The sequence below is a fragment of the Dipteris shenzhenensis genome, chromosome 7, assembly GCF_047967505.1.
Source record: "Dipteris shenzhenensis isolate YYH24624 ecotype China chromosome 7, Dip_SZ_1.0, whole genome shotgun sequence".
Taxonomy (NCBI): Eukaryota; Viridiplantae; Streptophyta; class Polypodiopsida; order Gleicheniales; family Dipteridaceae; genus Dipteris; species Dipteris shenzhenensis.
Window position 1 is genome coordinate 49,745,211 of NC_141602.1, and position 17,316 is coordinate 49,762,526.

General features: G+C 47.9%; 1 protein-coding gene across 3 annotated transcripts in view; it reads right to left on the bottom strand.

The window, feature by feature from the left end:
* Positions 1 to 17,316, bottom strand: part of LOC147900451 (uncharacterized) — a 304,188-nt gene that overhangs the window by 87,085 nt on the left and 199,787 nt on the right. For 2 of the 3 annotated variants that reach the window (XM_087377091.1, XM_087377088.1), the window contains one exon: positions 16,682 to 16,849. The exons of the other annotated variant lie outside the window; for it this stretch is intronic. In XM_087377091.1, coding sequence (XP_087233217.1) covers positions 16,682 to 16,849 — 168 coding nt within the window. The remainder of the gene's footprint in view (positions 1 to 16,681; positions 16,850 to 17,316) is intronic. 3 annotated transcript variants of the gene reach the window in all.

Here is a 17,316-nt window from a genome sequence, read left to right on the forward strand (position 1 = left end):
AATGAGGAACTCTGGAAGGTCTCCAACCTCTACTAATGAGCTGATATCTCCAAGTATTACTGACCATGTAACCAAAGAAGGGGATGCTCTCCTCTCGATGCCCTGCGTCAATCCACTCCCACTCTTCGGGGTCCCAATGCAAATACCTGATGGGAACTCCCCCACAGAGCCAGAGCCTCCAAGACCCGGTGGAGAGTAGCTGCGGGTCTAGGTTTAGGAACCACTCTGAATCTGATCCCTGCACCAAAAGACCTACAACCCTGATAGGCTGAAAAGCAAACTCAAGCAAGATGTCCTCTGTGGACCTGAGCAATCTGCCACCATCCTGGACACTAAGAACCAAAGCATCCTCCTGTGCATCTTGAAAGGCCAAAACCTGAAGCGGAACACCGCCTCTCGTAAAAGTACCTGCCCAAGTGGAGGAAGTGAGTGGCATATCATCTGTGTCTACCCAAACCTCTGGAAGGGCTGCCTCAATCTGCAAGATCCTCCCTGCACCCCCTCTTAGATGTCCTGTCAACCTTGATTTGGTCTCCTCTGGAAGCCTGCGGAAAGCTTTCCAAGACCCCATAGATGATGCAGGTCCCCTCTCCCACCTGGACCACTGCATATAGAGTGAGGCACCCAGTGGTCTGCCATGATCATCTAAAATACTGTCATTCCACATGATGGGTTGCCTATCAATCTCTTCCTGAGAGGAAGGAGGAATCCTCCGAAGAGTGCTTCTGAAACTGGCCCAAGCTTTCAGAATGGCAACCATGAGAGGGGACGAAGGTGATCTGAGGTGTGTTGTGGCGAAGATCCACCTAACATTGCTCATCCAGTCTCCTCCTGAAGAAGGTATGCACCTCTGTATGCTGCTGATAAGAAAGTCCTTCCACGGTTCCTGCCCTTGCATAAGTCCCCGCACCCCATTCTTTCAAAGTAAAGCTCTGCACTGTAAATCTGGATTAATAATATTGAGACCCTCTTCCTGTGTAAGGAGGATGAGGGTCTCCCAAGCCACCCTGGCTAAGGCATCTGCTGTGCCATCAAGCCCACTCCAAAGAAAGTTTCTGATCGGTCTTCTGAGCTGAATAATGCAGTCCCTAGAACGGCACCAGCATGAACAAACAAACCAGGCTGTAGCCAAGAGGACCTGGTTGACCACCACAACTCTAGAGGCAAGATCCAGCTTGGCTGAGCTCCCAAAAAGAAGCTTCCTTCTGATGCTCTCCAAAACGGGAGCAGACTGCTGCGTGGTAGAAATATCCAAGCCGACCTGGCAGCCCAAATACCTGATAGGCTCACCCCTCTGAACCCAAGTGAATCCTATGTCAAGCCCCCAAACTGGAGTGTCCTCATCACTGATCGAAAAGCCATTGGATTTATGCCAATTAATCTGCGCCCCTGTCGCCAAGCAAAATAAATCCAATGCTGTCTTGAAAGAAGTGAGCGTCTGTGGAGTGGCATCCAAGTAAACTGCTGTGTCAACTGCCAACTCACTGTCAAGTGGCTCCTCTTCCCTTCTGATGGGAAGTCTCAGCCCAAAGATGTCAGCTTGAGAGCTAACATAGATACTCATAGCTTCGGCCACGAACAAAAAAAAGGAAAGGAGCAAGGGGGCATCCCTGACGGACTGATCTCGAAATCTGAAATCTCTCACCCCTTACCCCACCAATAAGTACCTGGCTGTGGGCTGATCTGTACAAAGAGGAAACACCTCTGATCCAAGCATCAGTAAAGCCGAAGCGTAGAAGGGTGCCCTCCAAAAAACCCCAATCTACTCTGTCATAAGCTTTCTCAAAATCCAAAAGTAGAATGGCTAGATTCTGGCCACTCTGCATGGCCCACTCTGAAGCTTCCCAGAAAGAGAAAATGTTATCAAAAATGCTTCTGCCATGCACAAATCCCATCCGAGTGTCATGAATAAGATCAGGGAGAAGGGGCTGCAATCGGAGGCTGATAGCCTTGGCCAGAATCTTGTAACAAGTCCCCAGAAGTGTGATAGGACTCCACTGGGACACTAAATTTCTGCAACCTCCTTTTGGGATAAGGTGGATGAGACCCTCTGTAAGCGACCTAGGCATCTCGCCAGAGTCCATAGTGGCCTGCAGGGCTGAAGTAATATAGTCTCCAATCATATCCCAAAATGCAATGAAAAAAGACGGGGTGAGGCTATCCGAACTTGGGCACGTGCCCTTGTGAAGGGCTGAAAGTGCAGTCCTGAACTCTGTGTTGGTGAAAGGTACATCGAGTAGAACATGCATACCCGGATTCACCAACACAGGGATGCTCTGCCAAATAGCCTGTCTAGCATCCTCTCTATCATGTATCTCAGGATCAGCAGTAAGAAGGGTGGCATAGAAATCTAAAGCTATGCGTAAGACATCATCAGGCTCTATCTGTAAAACCCCATGTGAGTCAATAAGCTGGGATACACTCTCTCTACTATGTCTAGGGCCAAGAGTAGAGAAAAAGTGTTTATTGACTCTACCACCCATCTGAATCCAGAAGGACTCCCGTGCATGAAATGTTGAGATATCGAGCTCCACTCGCGATATGCCAGGGTGACCGTTGTGCATTTATGTCACCAACTTGTTAGCTACAGATGCGGTTGGTACACCACCCACGAATAATAGCTGGATGACAGCTATCCTTATCTACACTAGTTCGTGGCTCAGTTAGTATGCCACCTTAGTTAGTTGAGTTTGGTTTGAGACCCACATATAGGGTTCTTCTATTTCTTTGTACTAGAGTTCTTTTGGCTTTCACAACTAGGTACACTGCTCACGGATAATAGCTGGATGACAGCTATCCTTATCTACACTAGTTCGTGGCTCAGTTAGTATGCCACCTTAGTTAGTTGAGTTTGGTTTGAGACCCACATATAGGGTTCTTCTATTTCTTTGTACTAGAGTTCTTTTGGCTTTCACAACTAAGAAGAGGAAAACTGTTTTCAGCCTCCACCTTTGTGTGTATTCCCCCATTGTGCTTGTGAGAAAGCCTCAAGTGAGACTCCTTCCCTCTCTTCCACTATCTTTACATGGTATCAGAGCCCTCGGTGACTTTATTTTTTTGATTCGAGGTCATTTCGGGGCCCGTTTTGGAGGCGGAAGTTCTTCGCAAGCACTCAGAAAAAGGCCCTGTTTTTGCTGTGCGACCACTGTTCTACAGGTCGGTGAAAAGTTGCCGCAGAAATTGCATCGTATGCCTGTGCGCAGAGATATTGGGAGTTGCAGAATCATCCTTATTGCCTGTTGATGCAAAATCGTCACTAGGAAGTGACTGTGTGGTCAAAAACCACTTTCGTCAGGTTTGCAGATTTGCCCTTGTGAGGCAGAAGCTGTGTTTTTTGCAGTGACAGAATATTTTGCAGAGTTCTGTAATGGCGTCTGATTCTCTTTTACAGATTGTCACTGAAAAGCTTGACAAGAACAACTTCCAAGCATGGAAGTTTAGAATGACGAATTTCCTTATGGGAAAAGGCTACTGGGAGTTCATTACAGGAAATGAAGAAGAACCAGTACTTCCTAATGTTCCCAATCAACAGGAAATGCAGGCATTTAAAGGATGGCATGAGAGAGCCAGAAAAGTTATGTACTGGCTGTCTATCAGTATTTCAGATTCAATGATTGTGCATATTTAGGATGCAAGTACGCCAAAGGTGGCATGGGATACTTTGGCTAAAATGTACAACACAAATACGGAGGCCAAGAAAATGCAGCTCAAGCAGAAGCTGCACAATGTGTGCAAAGAGAAAATATGAGCATCAATGACTACCACATGAAGGTGAAGAAAATTGCGGATGCACTTGCTTCCATTGGGTCGCTAGTGGATGATGACGATTTAGTTTCTGTGACCTTGAATGGTCTAGGAAAGGATTATGCACAGTTCCGGACATCCATTGCCGTCCGTGAAAATTTTTTTGATTTTCAGGAGTTGATTGCTCTTCTAATTTCTGAAGAGCAGAGAAATGGTGGTGCATCTTCTTCAGGAGGAACCTCAAAAGAAACTGTCTTCTACTCAAATGCTGGAAGGGGTAGAGGCAGAGGTAGAGGAGGTCGATCTGGAGGCCGTGGTAGAAATCAGAATATGCAGCAAACTCAAGAAAACCAGTCCTATGCAGGAGGACGTGGTAACTCTAGAGGCAGGGGGAGCCAAAGAGGTCGTGGTGGATGGCAGAGAGGCCAAAATGCAAACAGCAATGTTGAATGCTACTACTGTGGTAAAATGGGGCATATGGCTAAAGACTGCTACAAAAAGCAGAATGACATTATGAATGGAAAATTGCAGCAAGGCAATTATGCATCCTCTAGTAGACAGGGTGATGACAGAAATGAACATTTGTTTATGGTATAGCATATGACAAATTCTGTGACAAGTGCAGAAGAAAGCAATGATGTGTGGTATGTTGACTCAGGTGCATCAAACCATATGACAGGTCATGCTGAATGGATGCAGGATGCAAGGAAAATGAAAAAACCAGGATTTGTGGAGACTGGTGATGATACTGCACATCCTATTGTGCAGATTGGTAAAATTCCTTTGTCTATGCAGGATGGAAAAAAGAAATACTTGTCTGATGTATTTCATGTCCCGAACATCACCAAGAACCTGGTTTCTGTTGGTCAAATGGTTGAGCAGGGCTTGCAGGTCAGATTCAATCCTCATGGATGTTTTGTTGAGGATATGAAAAATAATGGTCGCTTGATAGCAAAAGGAAAGAAGAAAGGCAGGATGTTTACGCTGGATGCGGACATGCCTGAATTGAGTGCAGCAATGTTTGCACATGGGACCGGTGTAGTTGCAGATATTGATATCTGGCATAAACGCATTGGTCATGTTAATGTACAACGACTTAAATCAATGCAGGCCCAAAATATTGTTACAGGATTGCCTAAATTCAAGGTTGCAGAAATGCATAAGGTGTGTGAAGCCTGTCAATTTGGAAAACAGGCAAGGAAACCATTTCCTAAGCATGTTCAAGAGAGTAAAAAGCCATTGGAATTAATCCACTCTGATGTGTGGACTACTAAAGCTGCATCTATTGGAGGCTGTCACTATTTTGTCACATTTATTGATGACTTCAGCAGAAAACTTTGGGTGTATTTTATGAAAAAGAAAAGTGAAGTGTTTGGGCACTTCAAAGCTTTTAAAGCTATGGTTGAAAAAGAAACAGGCCTGCAAATAAAATGCCTAAGGTCAGATGGAGGGGGAGAGTACCTCTCAAATGAGTTTGCAAGGTTCCTGCAGGAGCATGGCATAAAGCAGCAATATTCATGCAGTCATACCCCACAGCAAAATGGAATTGCAGAAAGGAAAAACAGGCATATTGGAGAGGTATCTCGGGCCATGCTAAATGAAAAAGATCTACCAGATTATTATTGGGCTGAAGCAGTTGCTACAGCAGTTTATATAATGAACAGGACTCCCACTGCAGCAATACATGGCATGCTTTTGGGGAAGGTCTGGCGTACCGATCCTAGCATTGAGCAGGATCAGATGCAGCTTTGGCGACTCTGGCTCTGGGAGGGGCGGGCCTTGTCAGAGCTTGATTGGGACCCAGGAGAGTGGAGATGGCCAGAGATTGTGACAGGACAGGGGCCGACCTCCTTCTTTGCCTACAGCACGACTTTGGGCAGGCGAGTTCTTGGGAGGATGCAGAGCCGCCCCCCCACCCAGCGGCCCAGCTGGTATGCACAGGGTATTTTCAGGTTCTTTTTGCAGGCCTTCTGGAAGGCCTTGTGGGAGAGCTGGTGGCCGCGGAAGATCTCCTACTTCTTGTGGCTTCTTGCCCACAAAGGTCTTCCAGTGGGAAGCTGGTTGCGGCAGATAGGCCAGGACGGACGCTGTCAGATCTGCCATGAGGATGAGGAGTCACCAAAACACTGCCTGTGGAGCTGCACTCGCGCCCAAGAAGTGTGGAGGTGGACTTTCGGGATTCTTACTTGCGCAGCACCGGAGCTAGGTTTGATCACTTGGGGCGCGTTCTGTTGGTGCAGCACCGCACCTGGTCTTCATCACTTATTCGAGGCATGCCAGCAGGACCCCACTTTCCTTATCACACAGGGGACGTGGGGGCCGCTCGAGGGTATCCCGCAGCACCTAGCAGAGGCTGATACAGGAGTTCAGGAGAGGCAGCCAGTCTGGGAGATTATTAGTAGCATCGCAGGGTGGCACATTTGGACCTCGCGTTGCGCGCAGATCCTTGGTGGCACCTCCTTATCGACTGCCCAGATCATGACTGATATTTGGAGCGAGATTATTCATACCCTCAGAGGCCAGTGGGACCAGATTCAGGGAGATTCCTGGGCCGGTCAGGAGAAGCGGAGACGCTTCCTCCGGGCTTGGGACACACAGGGCCTCTTCTTCGCAGGGCCTTCGGTGGCGCTACTCACCACCCCGATGGCTGTTCATTCACACTCGCCTTATCCCTCCGTGAGAGAGAGATTTACTTTTTTGTTACCTTTTAGAGCTGTGTCCGATTTGTGAACGCAGCCCGTCAGCTACAAGCTGACCTTTTGTATCTTGCTCTCGAAGTAATATAATTAGCACTGTTTTTTCGGCAAAAAAATACATGGCATGACGCCAGAGGAGATGTATACTGGTAGGAAACCAGACATTTCTCATTTGAAAATTTTTGGTTGCATTGCCTATGTTCATGTGCCAGATGAGTTGAGGTTCAAGTTGGATTCAAAGGCTGAGAAGTGTGTCTTTATTGGTTATTCTCTGCAGCAGAAAGGGTATAGATGCTATAACCCTTCTACACGTAAGTTCACGGTGAGCAGAGATGTTGTTTTTGATGAGATGAGCAGCTGGTATAAATCAGTAAATGTGATGATTGATGTAGATGCACAAAATGGTAATGCTGCACAAAATTCACAGCAGCAATCACAAAATATCAGTGGACCTGCAGTGTCCTCTAGCAGTGGTTCACATACTTCGCCATGGACAGGTAGATTGAGATCAGGAGAATCTCCTCAAAGCAATGCAAATAGTGGTACGCAGGTATCACGAAAAGGAAAAGAGAAGGTAGATGAAGCAAGCACCTAGAGCATGGTCTGACAAGATAGGACAGTATCTTGTCACCATTGGCTTTCAGATTTCCAAGGCAGATTTCTCACTCTATGTGAGAAAAACAGAGAAAGGGATTATGTTGCTTGTCATTTATGTTGATGATTTGATCATCACAGGTGATAGTGATGAAGATATCCTTCATGTGAAAATGCTATTGAGGCAGAAGTTTGAGATGAAGGATTTGGGAGATCTGCGTTATTTCTTGGGCATTGAGGTGATTAGATCACCAAGTGGGATACAGCTCTTGCAGAGGCAGTATGGACTGGACATGCTGTCCAAATATGGGATGACAGGCTGTAAGCCTATTTCAGTTCCTTTGGAGCAGAATGTGAAGCTGAGCGCAGATGCAGGTGAGCTTCTGGAAGACCCTACTATGTACAGACGCATAGTAGGAAGTTTAATTTACATGACTATTACCAGGCCAGATTTGAGCTATGCTGTTGGGTTGGTAAGTCAGTTTATGCAGGCTCCAAGGAAATCGCATTGGATGCGGCTAGACGCATACTCAGGTATGTGAAGTCCACATTGCAGTATGGACTATTTTATGAGGCTGGGGTTCAGATACAGTGGCATGGATACACTGATGCTGATTGGGCTGGTAGTATTTCTGATAGACGATCTACCAGTGGATATGTGTTCTCTTTTGGGAGTGCTGCAGTCACTTGGAGCAGCAAGAAACAGCCTACAGTTTCCTTGTCGAGCACAGAGGCTGAGTACAGGGGTGCAGCAATGGCTGCATGTGAGGTAGCTTGGTTGCATAAGCTACTCTATGATATGCATCAGTCTATAGATGGGCCAGTTGTCATTTATTGTGACAACATGAGCAGTATACACTTGGCAAATAACCCAGTCTATCATGCTAGAACAAAGCACATTGAGGTGCATTATCACTATGTGCGGGAGAAGGTTTTACTAGGTCTTATTGATCTAGTTTATGTCAGCACAGAGGATCAGGTAGCTGACATATTCACGAAGGCATTGGGCGCAGAGAAGCTGCGCAAGTTCAGAGACCTGCTTGGTGTGAAGGAATTGGGATTGAGCTCGAGGGGGAGTGTTGAGATATCGAGCTCCACTCGCGATATGCCAGGGTGACCGTTGTGCATTTATGTCACCGACTTGTTAGCTACAGATGCGGTTGGTACACCGCCCACGAATAATAGCTGGATGACAGCTATCCTTATTTACACTAGTTCGTGGCTCAGTTAGTATGCCACCTTAGTTAGTTGAGTTTGGTTTGAGACCCACATATAGGGTTCTTCTATTTCTTTGTACTAGAGTTCTTTTGGCTTTCACAACTAAGAAGAGGAAAACTGTTTTCAGCCTCCACCTTTGTGTGTATTCCCCCATTGTGCTTGTGAGAAAGCCTCAAGTGAGACTCCTTCCCTCTCTTCCACTATCTTTACATGAAAGGCATACTCTGCTCTCTGATCTCTGATCAAGCAATATCTGTCGATGAGCCCTTGCTGCAGCAAGGTGCTCCTGAATCCAAGCATCTGAAGGCCGTTTCTGCTCTTCCCTCTGCATTGCTGCCAACTGCTAGCGAACACCAATCTCACGTCTGAGAATATCTCCTCTCCTGGTACAAGCAACTGAGCGGTAGAAGTCGCTAATACCAGAAAGGGCAGCGGCTACATGTGATGGATTTGGCTGCCCACCCTGGACATGAGAAACCCATATCTGCAGGGCTGCCTCTGTAAGGTCCTCCTCTGTGTATAAGGCATCTGGAATCCCGATGCTGGCAGACCGGCCTCTCAAGTGAGGCTCTGAGATAGCGAGCACAACAGGAAGTGGTCTGAAGTGGAAACCCCAGCAGCAAGGCATACCGATCCACCTCTGTCTAGTGCCCACTCATCTACATAGAATCTGTCAATGCATGCATGAATAGGCATCTGCTGCCTCCTGTTCGACCAAGAGAATAGGAGGGATTGTGGCTGAATAAGAAAGGCATCATCCCACCAAGTATCTCTGCCACAGAAGTGAAAAAGGAAGGCATCCCAAGCTGCTCTCTCCAAAGAGTGAAGTCCGCCTTCTCTACTCCCTTTTTTGTCTTTCGGTAACTCGACCATGTTAAAGTCACCTCCAATCACCCATGAATCCACAATGGGGGCCCTGTAGAGTAAAGTCTTTCACATAAGGACACGTTCCCCTCTAATGTTGGAGGCATACAAGTTAAGGAAACCAACCTTACGCCCTCCAATCAAAAGAATAATCCACTGAGCTCTAGAGGGAATAATGACTCCGTGTCCAACAACTAAGGGGACAACCGACTGCGAAATTGAAATAGAAGTTCCTCCCCTGGTGCCCAAGGCAGGCGACCAAAAAGTATGGCCAGAAAGCAACTTGCCTGACTTGGCACAATCTCTAGAATCCAGCTTGTACTCTTGAATAAATAAGATATCAATGGAACCCCCAGTGACACCTGGATGAAGCTGATCCCGGATCAGCTGTCTACGGCGGTGATGTGGGACGCCACCTAGGCCCTGTATGTTCCAACTAATAATCGTCATCGATGGGAGGATGTAGAGTGGAACACCTTACCCAACCTAGTGGCGGAAACAAACCCCTCAACAGGGGAATACCTCCTGCTCGCGAGGAGGGAGGGATGGAACCAAGTGGCAGAAAATCAACAAGGGAAAGAACCCTACCACCTGAAGAAGAAGCCCTGTTAATAGAAAACCCAATCACTGACTCCCCAAAAGTAGCAGGCACAAACTCCTCCTCTGGGAAATCTGAACCATCTGCCAGGGCTGAAAATGAGTTCCTGTGAAGCAAGCCAGACACCGGAGTGCGAAGGATCCCTTCTGAGGGAAGAGGATCAATAGTGTAAACCATCCCCTTCCCCCTATCCAAGGGAGGAAGTGAGGACTGCTCTCTATCCTGTGTCTGCCCAGCCGCGGAGACCTCTACTGCCTCAAGAAGAGCGTCTGGCACCGCTGGATCTAGGGAAGAAGCTGCAACCGGGGAGGAGGTCGAAGCTTCAGTTTCTCGGACTATGCGAGGTGAGACTGGAGGGGCAGCTCGAGGTGAAGCAGAGTCCACTAATGTACCCTCGTGAACTGAAGGAGGGATCTGCACACGTGCCGGAACCCACTGGAGAGTGTCGCGTGCCCCTGAGGTAGGTGGGGGTCGAGGAGCAGGTGATGGACCTGTACCACCCCCCTGTCGAGGCCGAGGAGTAGATGTTGGACCTATACCACCACCATCCTGAGAAGGACCGCCATGCGAAGGTCGAGGAGCAGGTGTTGGACTTGTACCACCCCTCTGTCGAGGCCGAGGAGCAAGTGCTGGACCTATACCACCCCTCTGTCCCCCCTGTCGAGGCCATGGGGCGGTAGCTGTACCAGAAGGCTTCTTGGGCCTTTTCTTCTTCCTGGGGTAATCCCTGGCAAAGTGTCCAATGGTCCTGCATATCCTGCACTGGTCCTGTCTGCCTGAAATCTCTACTCTCTGGCGAAAAAAAGAACCATCCGGGTGCTGGATCTCATAACATGATCCATCTTGAGGTTAGGATCCTTACAGAGGACCCTAACTCTAGGTACCCCATCAGCCTTGGTTGCCTCTGCTGCAGTCAATGGCAACCCAGGGAGGGGTGGGATCTAAGCAACTGCGCCAAAATGCTCCCCAATAACAGAAGGAAGTCGATGGTAAACCTGGGGAAGCCCGGGGAATCTGATGAAGAGCGAGAAGATTTCCTTATCTGCCTCCACTGGGTCGAAACCAATATGAAAGGCTTCAAAGAAGATCTTCCTGTGTCCCAGGTGTAAAAACTCAGCCTTGAGCACAGTGGTCGCAGCCTCTGGAGTGTCAAAAACAACCTGGAAAAAACCTCATCCCAGAAGACGAACATCTAACAATCATGGAGTGAGGTCTGGGGGGAGAGCCGCAAGCATCAAGTCTCTGGCTTGGGATCTGGAGGGGTGAGACCCGAAGATGCGTGCTAGCAACGTGGTAGAGCATTCAATCTCTACATCCTTCTTGAGCTGCTGCAACTCGTCTTTAGAAAAGGTAATAGTTTTCGCGGCCGGTGGAGGTGGAGTAGGATTGGCTGACGGAGTATTTATCGCCAATCGAGGTGAGGAGGCCGACTTGTACAATTTGAAGGCTGCTTCCAATCCAAAAAAAAAAAGCTGCGGGAGATAGGGGGGTAGAAAACAGGGAAAGGAGGTGAGGAGGGAGCGGGGGGAAGGGGCAAGGAGGGGAGGGGTAAAGGGGAGAGGCTGAGAGGCTGAAGGGGAGGGGGCAGGCTGAGAGGGAGGGAGGGGGCAGGCTAGGGAGAGGAAAGGGAGGGGAAGGAGAGGCAGGAAGGGGGCGGGCTGAGGGGCAGGGAGGGGGCGGGCTGAAAGGGAGAGGAGAGGGAGAGGAAGGGGAGGGAGGGGCAGGGAGGGGCAGGGAGGGGGCGGTGCAGGCTGAGAGGGAGGAGAGGAGAGGGAGAGGAAGGGGCGGGCTGAGAGGCAGGGAGGGGGCGGAGGAGCAGGCTGAGAGGGGGAGGAGAGGGAGCGGGGGGCGAAGGGAAGGGGGAGGAGAGGGAGAGGAGGGGGCGGGCTGAGAGGCAGAGAGGGTGCGGAGAGGCAGGGAGGGGGCGGGGGAGCAGGCAGGGAGGGGCGGAGAGGCAGGGAGGGGGCGGGGGAGCAAGGGGTGGGCTGAGAGGCAGGGAGGGGGCGGAGAGGCAGGGAGGGGGCAGGGGAGCAGGCAGGGAGGGGGCGGAGGAGCAGGCTGAGAGGAAAGGAGAGGGAGCGGGCTGAAGGGGAGGAGGAGAAGGGAGGGAGGGGCTGAGGGCAAGGGAGAGAGGGAGGGACAGGCTGAGGGAGAAGGTGCTGCAAGGGAGCGGGGAGGAGCAGCAGCTCGCAGAAAGGAGAGTTTCAGCAGCAAATACACGGAAATGCAACACTAGAAAGTCAGGAGGACAAAGAAGGATTACCAACGTACTCGAAGGTCACCCAGGGCAGTTAAAAAAATGTCACATATCTTGTAGGTCAGAAGAGGTGCCAAACACAATGCCCACACGAGGTTTTGTAGAAGACATATGGGGCAAACAAGCTTTGGATAGTCCTCACGTCAACAGGTACAGCTCACAAAACAACAAACGATGTATCAACAAAATATGCCTTGCACTAATTGAGAGGACCAACAGTTTGGAGGCCACAAATGTGGCTTTAATGGGGCTGAGAAGGGTCCTGTAGACAAGGCACTCAATGAACAAGAGCAAGGAGGGAAAATACGGGAGGAATGGAGGAAAGAAAAGGCAAAGTGTGACAAATGGGGAAAAGAGAAAGTAGGATGGGAAACCGAAAGAACCAGCCTCCGAGACAAGGCACATGCACTAGGGACTGAACTACAGTAAATGAGGGACATGCAAGTGACCTCAGAAGGGTGCTGCAAAGCCATGGAGGAACTTAGAGGAGAAAATGCAAATCTCAAGAGAGAGATGGCTGCAATGCAGGCCCCAATGAATGGCAAACATGCTGAAAGTACACAACAGCTCAGTGAAAGGAAAGAAGAGATTCTTGAACGGACAGTAGTGGTTAAAAAGGGAGCAACAGTCCCTAAGGAGTTCATTTCAGAAACTTGGGTGGAAGAGAAAATAAGGGCCAGCAAAGCATTGAATGTGCTAGTGAGAGGCTTGACAGTGGGGGATACTCCAATGGCAGATGCCCAAGTTTTGTTCACTAAGATGGGCGTCAATCTCACGTATGAGACAGCTCGGAGGGTAGGCAAGGTGGAGACACCAACAAGACCTCTAGTGCTGAAATTCCGAACTGCCATGGATAGATCTACCCTTATGACTATGAGGGCAACTTTGAAAGGGACAAAGATATACTTGAATGACGACCTCACTCTCCTACATCAGGAACATAGGAGGGAGGGAATGGTATGAGTGATGGCAGCAAGAGAGGCAGGAAAGTGGGCTGCCTATAGAGATGGCAAAGTGATCATTAGAGAAAGAAAAGACAGAGGGGAGAAAGAGGATGGGAAATTATGACGGTGTCGGACCAATGGGGTGGGTGCACAAAGGGGGCTGAAAGTAGCAGTATGGAATTGCAATGGTACCCTTTGGTCCGATCCTAGGGGTTTGAAACATATACCGATAGAGACACGATCTTCTACACCGAGACCCATGAAAGGCCAGAAAGAGGGTTGCCGACAGTGATGAGATATATCTAGGAATCAGCCCACATGAAGGAGATGAGAGGAGACAATGGGATACGGGGATCGGGGGGTGTGGCTGTCCTTTTCAGAGCACATCTGAGACCACTCATATCTGTGATCCGAAGAGAGGAGCACGCACGACATATGTAGGTGCAAGTTCAGCTACTAAATACACACCCAATTTTCAATGCAGTGTGTTGCTTTCCTCAGACACATCATCTTATGCACGAGAAGTCACCACTGACGGGCACAGCCCATATGAGACTCTTCATGATGACATCACAGAGCTTTCTAGACAGGGGGACACTCTCCTCCTTGGTGACTTCAATGCACATACTGGGAACAGATAGGTTGGCCTGCTAGATTTCGATGAGGATTCCCTCATAGTACCAGAGATGGATGTAGCAGAGCTTGGGATCATGAGGCAGACAGCCGATGCAGATGCACCAGTGACAGCATATGGGAGGCATCTACTTGAGTTGGGCGCTATCCATGACTTGATCATATATAGCGGTCTCTGGAGATGGCCATCATGGGCTCACTTGTTTCCCACATGGCAGGGGGAGAAGTACAGTGGACTACCTGTAGGGCTACAGCCAGAAGACCTCAGCTGGCTATATATGCCAGTAGCCGCCAGCACGCTATCATAGACCCTCACACACCAACAGCCCACTCCTACAGTTGACACTCTTACCGGATTACACCCAGAGAGTCTTTTGCTTTTATATACCGACGCCTTTATGGGCAAGACTATGGACTTTCCTGATTATATATGAATTCTGGTTGTTGATGCCCATTTAGCGGCTCCACCCATCAGTTCATTGTATCAGCTTCTTTTAGTCTCATAGACCCTTTTTGGTCTTCCAAAGACTTCAATAGATTTTCTTTCTTCCTTTCTTCTTTCTTTTCTCTCGGTGCCGAGAGCGCGACTCATCAGACGCATACAGGAGTTGGGATACGATCAGGAGAACATTTGGGTAATCATGGCACTTTATGAGAGAGTCGTAGGGAAGGTTCAGACTGGTGCAGGGTGGACAGAGGAGATCATGAGCACCATTGGGGTCAAACAAGGTTGTCCTTTGTCACCAACCTTGCTCGGTCTCTACATAGATGAGATGGAGACCTTTATCGGGACCCTAGGGGGGACTAGTTGCTTTCTAGCCGCATCCTTGCTTCAGATATTTCTATATGCAAATGATGTGGTCATGTTGTCTTCCTTAGCTGAGGGACTCCAACGACACCTAGACGCACTACATACTTTCTATCAGACACATGACTTGAAGGTCAACCTTGGTAAAACTAAGGTCATGATCTTTAACACGCCTTGCAGAGCCATGCACAGAGAGCATTTTACCTTGGATAGGTTACGAGTGGAGGTAGTTTCATCCCACACCTATCTGAGGGTCCTGTTCTCCGGCCTGATCTTTACCTAGCGCTACAGGGTCGATTGAGCAAGGGGGGTACGCTGCGCTGACTAGACTCAAGAGTGACAATGCTTTGACTCTCACTTTCAAGCCCTCAAACCAAGTCTCTCCTCTTCGACTCTCTTTGTTCGACTTGTAGGTATGTAGGGCGCCCATGTTAGTGGCCTGATCTATCATAGATGGAGTGGACTCAAGTTGAGAGGCTTTAGGTTCTCATGCCAGAGATGCCTAGCAGCCTTCATTCATGACCATACGACACAGGGAGTGGTTGCTCAGAGCACGCAGGGAGAATCATGACACACATCCAAACTCCACAAAGCATGATCACTGAGTTTTTCCAGCCAAACAGTATCGACCAGCACGACTCACAGAAACGATGCTCTTGGGGACCCGAGCCAGAGTCAGAGACACGGCTGACTCGCCAGCGCACTGAGGCACATATCACACTAGGAGACCAAACTCTATGCAGCAAGATAGGGACAAGAGTCTATACTAGTGGCGACCCCTGTTCTCCCAAAGTGTCTACCAAAGAAACCAAGTCATCAATGTAGAGTCCAAAGAGGATAGGGGGTATAGGGCATCCCAATGGTGCTACTTACTCCTCAGACATGCCCTGCGCAATTTGTCTTGTGCCTATGATCCTCGTGTAGGGTGCTAACTATCCAAATAATATCATTTGAATGTCAAGAGTCTGAAGTGGTGAGATGAGACGAGTCAATGGTGAGTCACTAGTAAACTAGCAGGAATATGCTTCCTGTTTTCGAATGTCCTGTCTCCTCGATGACAGCTCTGAATGTGATCCAAAGTGGAATGATCTTGTCTAAAATATGCTTTGCTAGTCGCTCTATACCTACTACTCAATGTGCTCATTGATGTGCATCGCTCATGCAAATTCATACAGTATGTCCATCAAGAATGGTCTAACTGTCACCATCGACCATGGGGTCTCTTGCTTCATGAATCAGAATAATGGTGGCAGTGATCCAAAATGTGAACAGCCTTTGCAAAAGACCTGGGTAAAGACATTGGCTGGATCTCAGCATATGTTGCCCAACCATGAGTCAAGAGTTATGCTTGAAAGGCCTTTGTAATTATTGGATCTAGCTCAGTATTTTGATGGCCTCTTTCAGGCGTGACGTAGTAGAGACAATGGATCTGGTGGGCCAGGGGATATCAGTGATGTTTGATATGCCCTACACATTATCAACAATAAGTTTTCCATAGACAAGGGCTCTACATGGGGCAAGTTGACCTCTTTTCCTAAAGTTTCATCCAAGATTCTTTGGAGTTATGGCTATAAAGCGTGTCAAGCATCCAACGCAATATAGGTAAGAACCTACCATAGATTACTAGACTTGAGTGACTCCAAGATATGCCCCCTAAAGCTGAGAACGTGCAGGTCAACAAGCAAGGCGTCACTTTTGGACCAATTGCAAAGGCCCTCATGGCCTCCCTTTCCTTAAGAAAGAGTTGGAGGAGGAAAAACAGGAGAAGGCAAAAACATACAAGAAGCAGCAGCATCTATGCTCAAGCAACAGCGAATGTCAATCCGTAGCAGACTGCCTTGGTGAGGGTGAGGGTGAGGGTGAGGGGGAGGGGGAGGGTGAGCATGAGCATAAGAGCTCTTGTGCCTTGAAGAGTCTGATTTACAATCTTTCATTGACCTGATCATTAGAACTTCCTTTGGCATGTGGAACAAATCTACATAAAGAAACTCGTGTTTCATTTAAGAAGACACTTGGTACAGTGTACAGCTTCTCTCCCTGTTTAAAATTGTATTTCCCGCCTGAAAAGTATTACAATTTCTATGACAATTTTCATAGAGGTAGATTTCATGAAGAAAACAAAGTTTGGACAACATGAACATGGCATTAAATGTCCGACTATCCTCACACAAACATTCATAGAAATTCTAAAATTTGGTGCAATGTGCATGTGTTTCAGTCAATGAAGACCATCATGGAACAATAGTTAATAAAACTGAGAATATCTGAAATACAAAGAGATCATCAAATCATATTATGATAACCAACGGTTGCAAGAAATCATACTTTAGCAAGGTCAACATCCATTGCTTGCCGTGTTTGCAATGTCTGCTCCCAAGCATCCCCATTACTTAACATGCCACTGACTTTTATTTCACGTGGAAACACCCCATGAAAATTGCCTGTCAGAACTATTGGGATTCCAGCAAAGAGATCCGGGATATAATCTGGATACTTTTTCCAAAAAATTCCAGCCAAGTCGGGAAAAAAATCAGGGGCAGCACACAAAATATTCAGAACTTCAATCTCTGCAATTAGTCGCCAAAAAGCTAATTCGGTACACAACACTGTCGTACTAATAATCTTTTACAGTAAATTCTGGGATTCATTTTGTGTATACACAACTAGTATTTGAAGCATTGAAAGGACAACTCAAGTTAGGTCCAAAGTGTTTGGCATGATTTTACAAGAGCTAAAATTCCATTATAAATGCATACATAAATACATTTCTACATTTATATTTGCTTATTCATTTATTTCCTCTCTTTTTTAAGGACACAAAACTCATTTCTTGGATTGATGAATGCTTAGTACCAAGGCAGAGGGGCAGGGGAAACACCGGAGGATAGAGCACAGAGGTACTCAAACGTTACAGACGTACCTTCAATGGTGCAAACATAAACTTTCAATGGTATGACAAA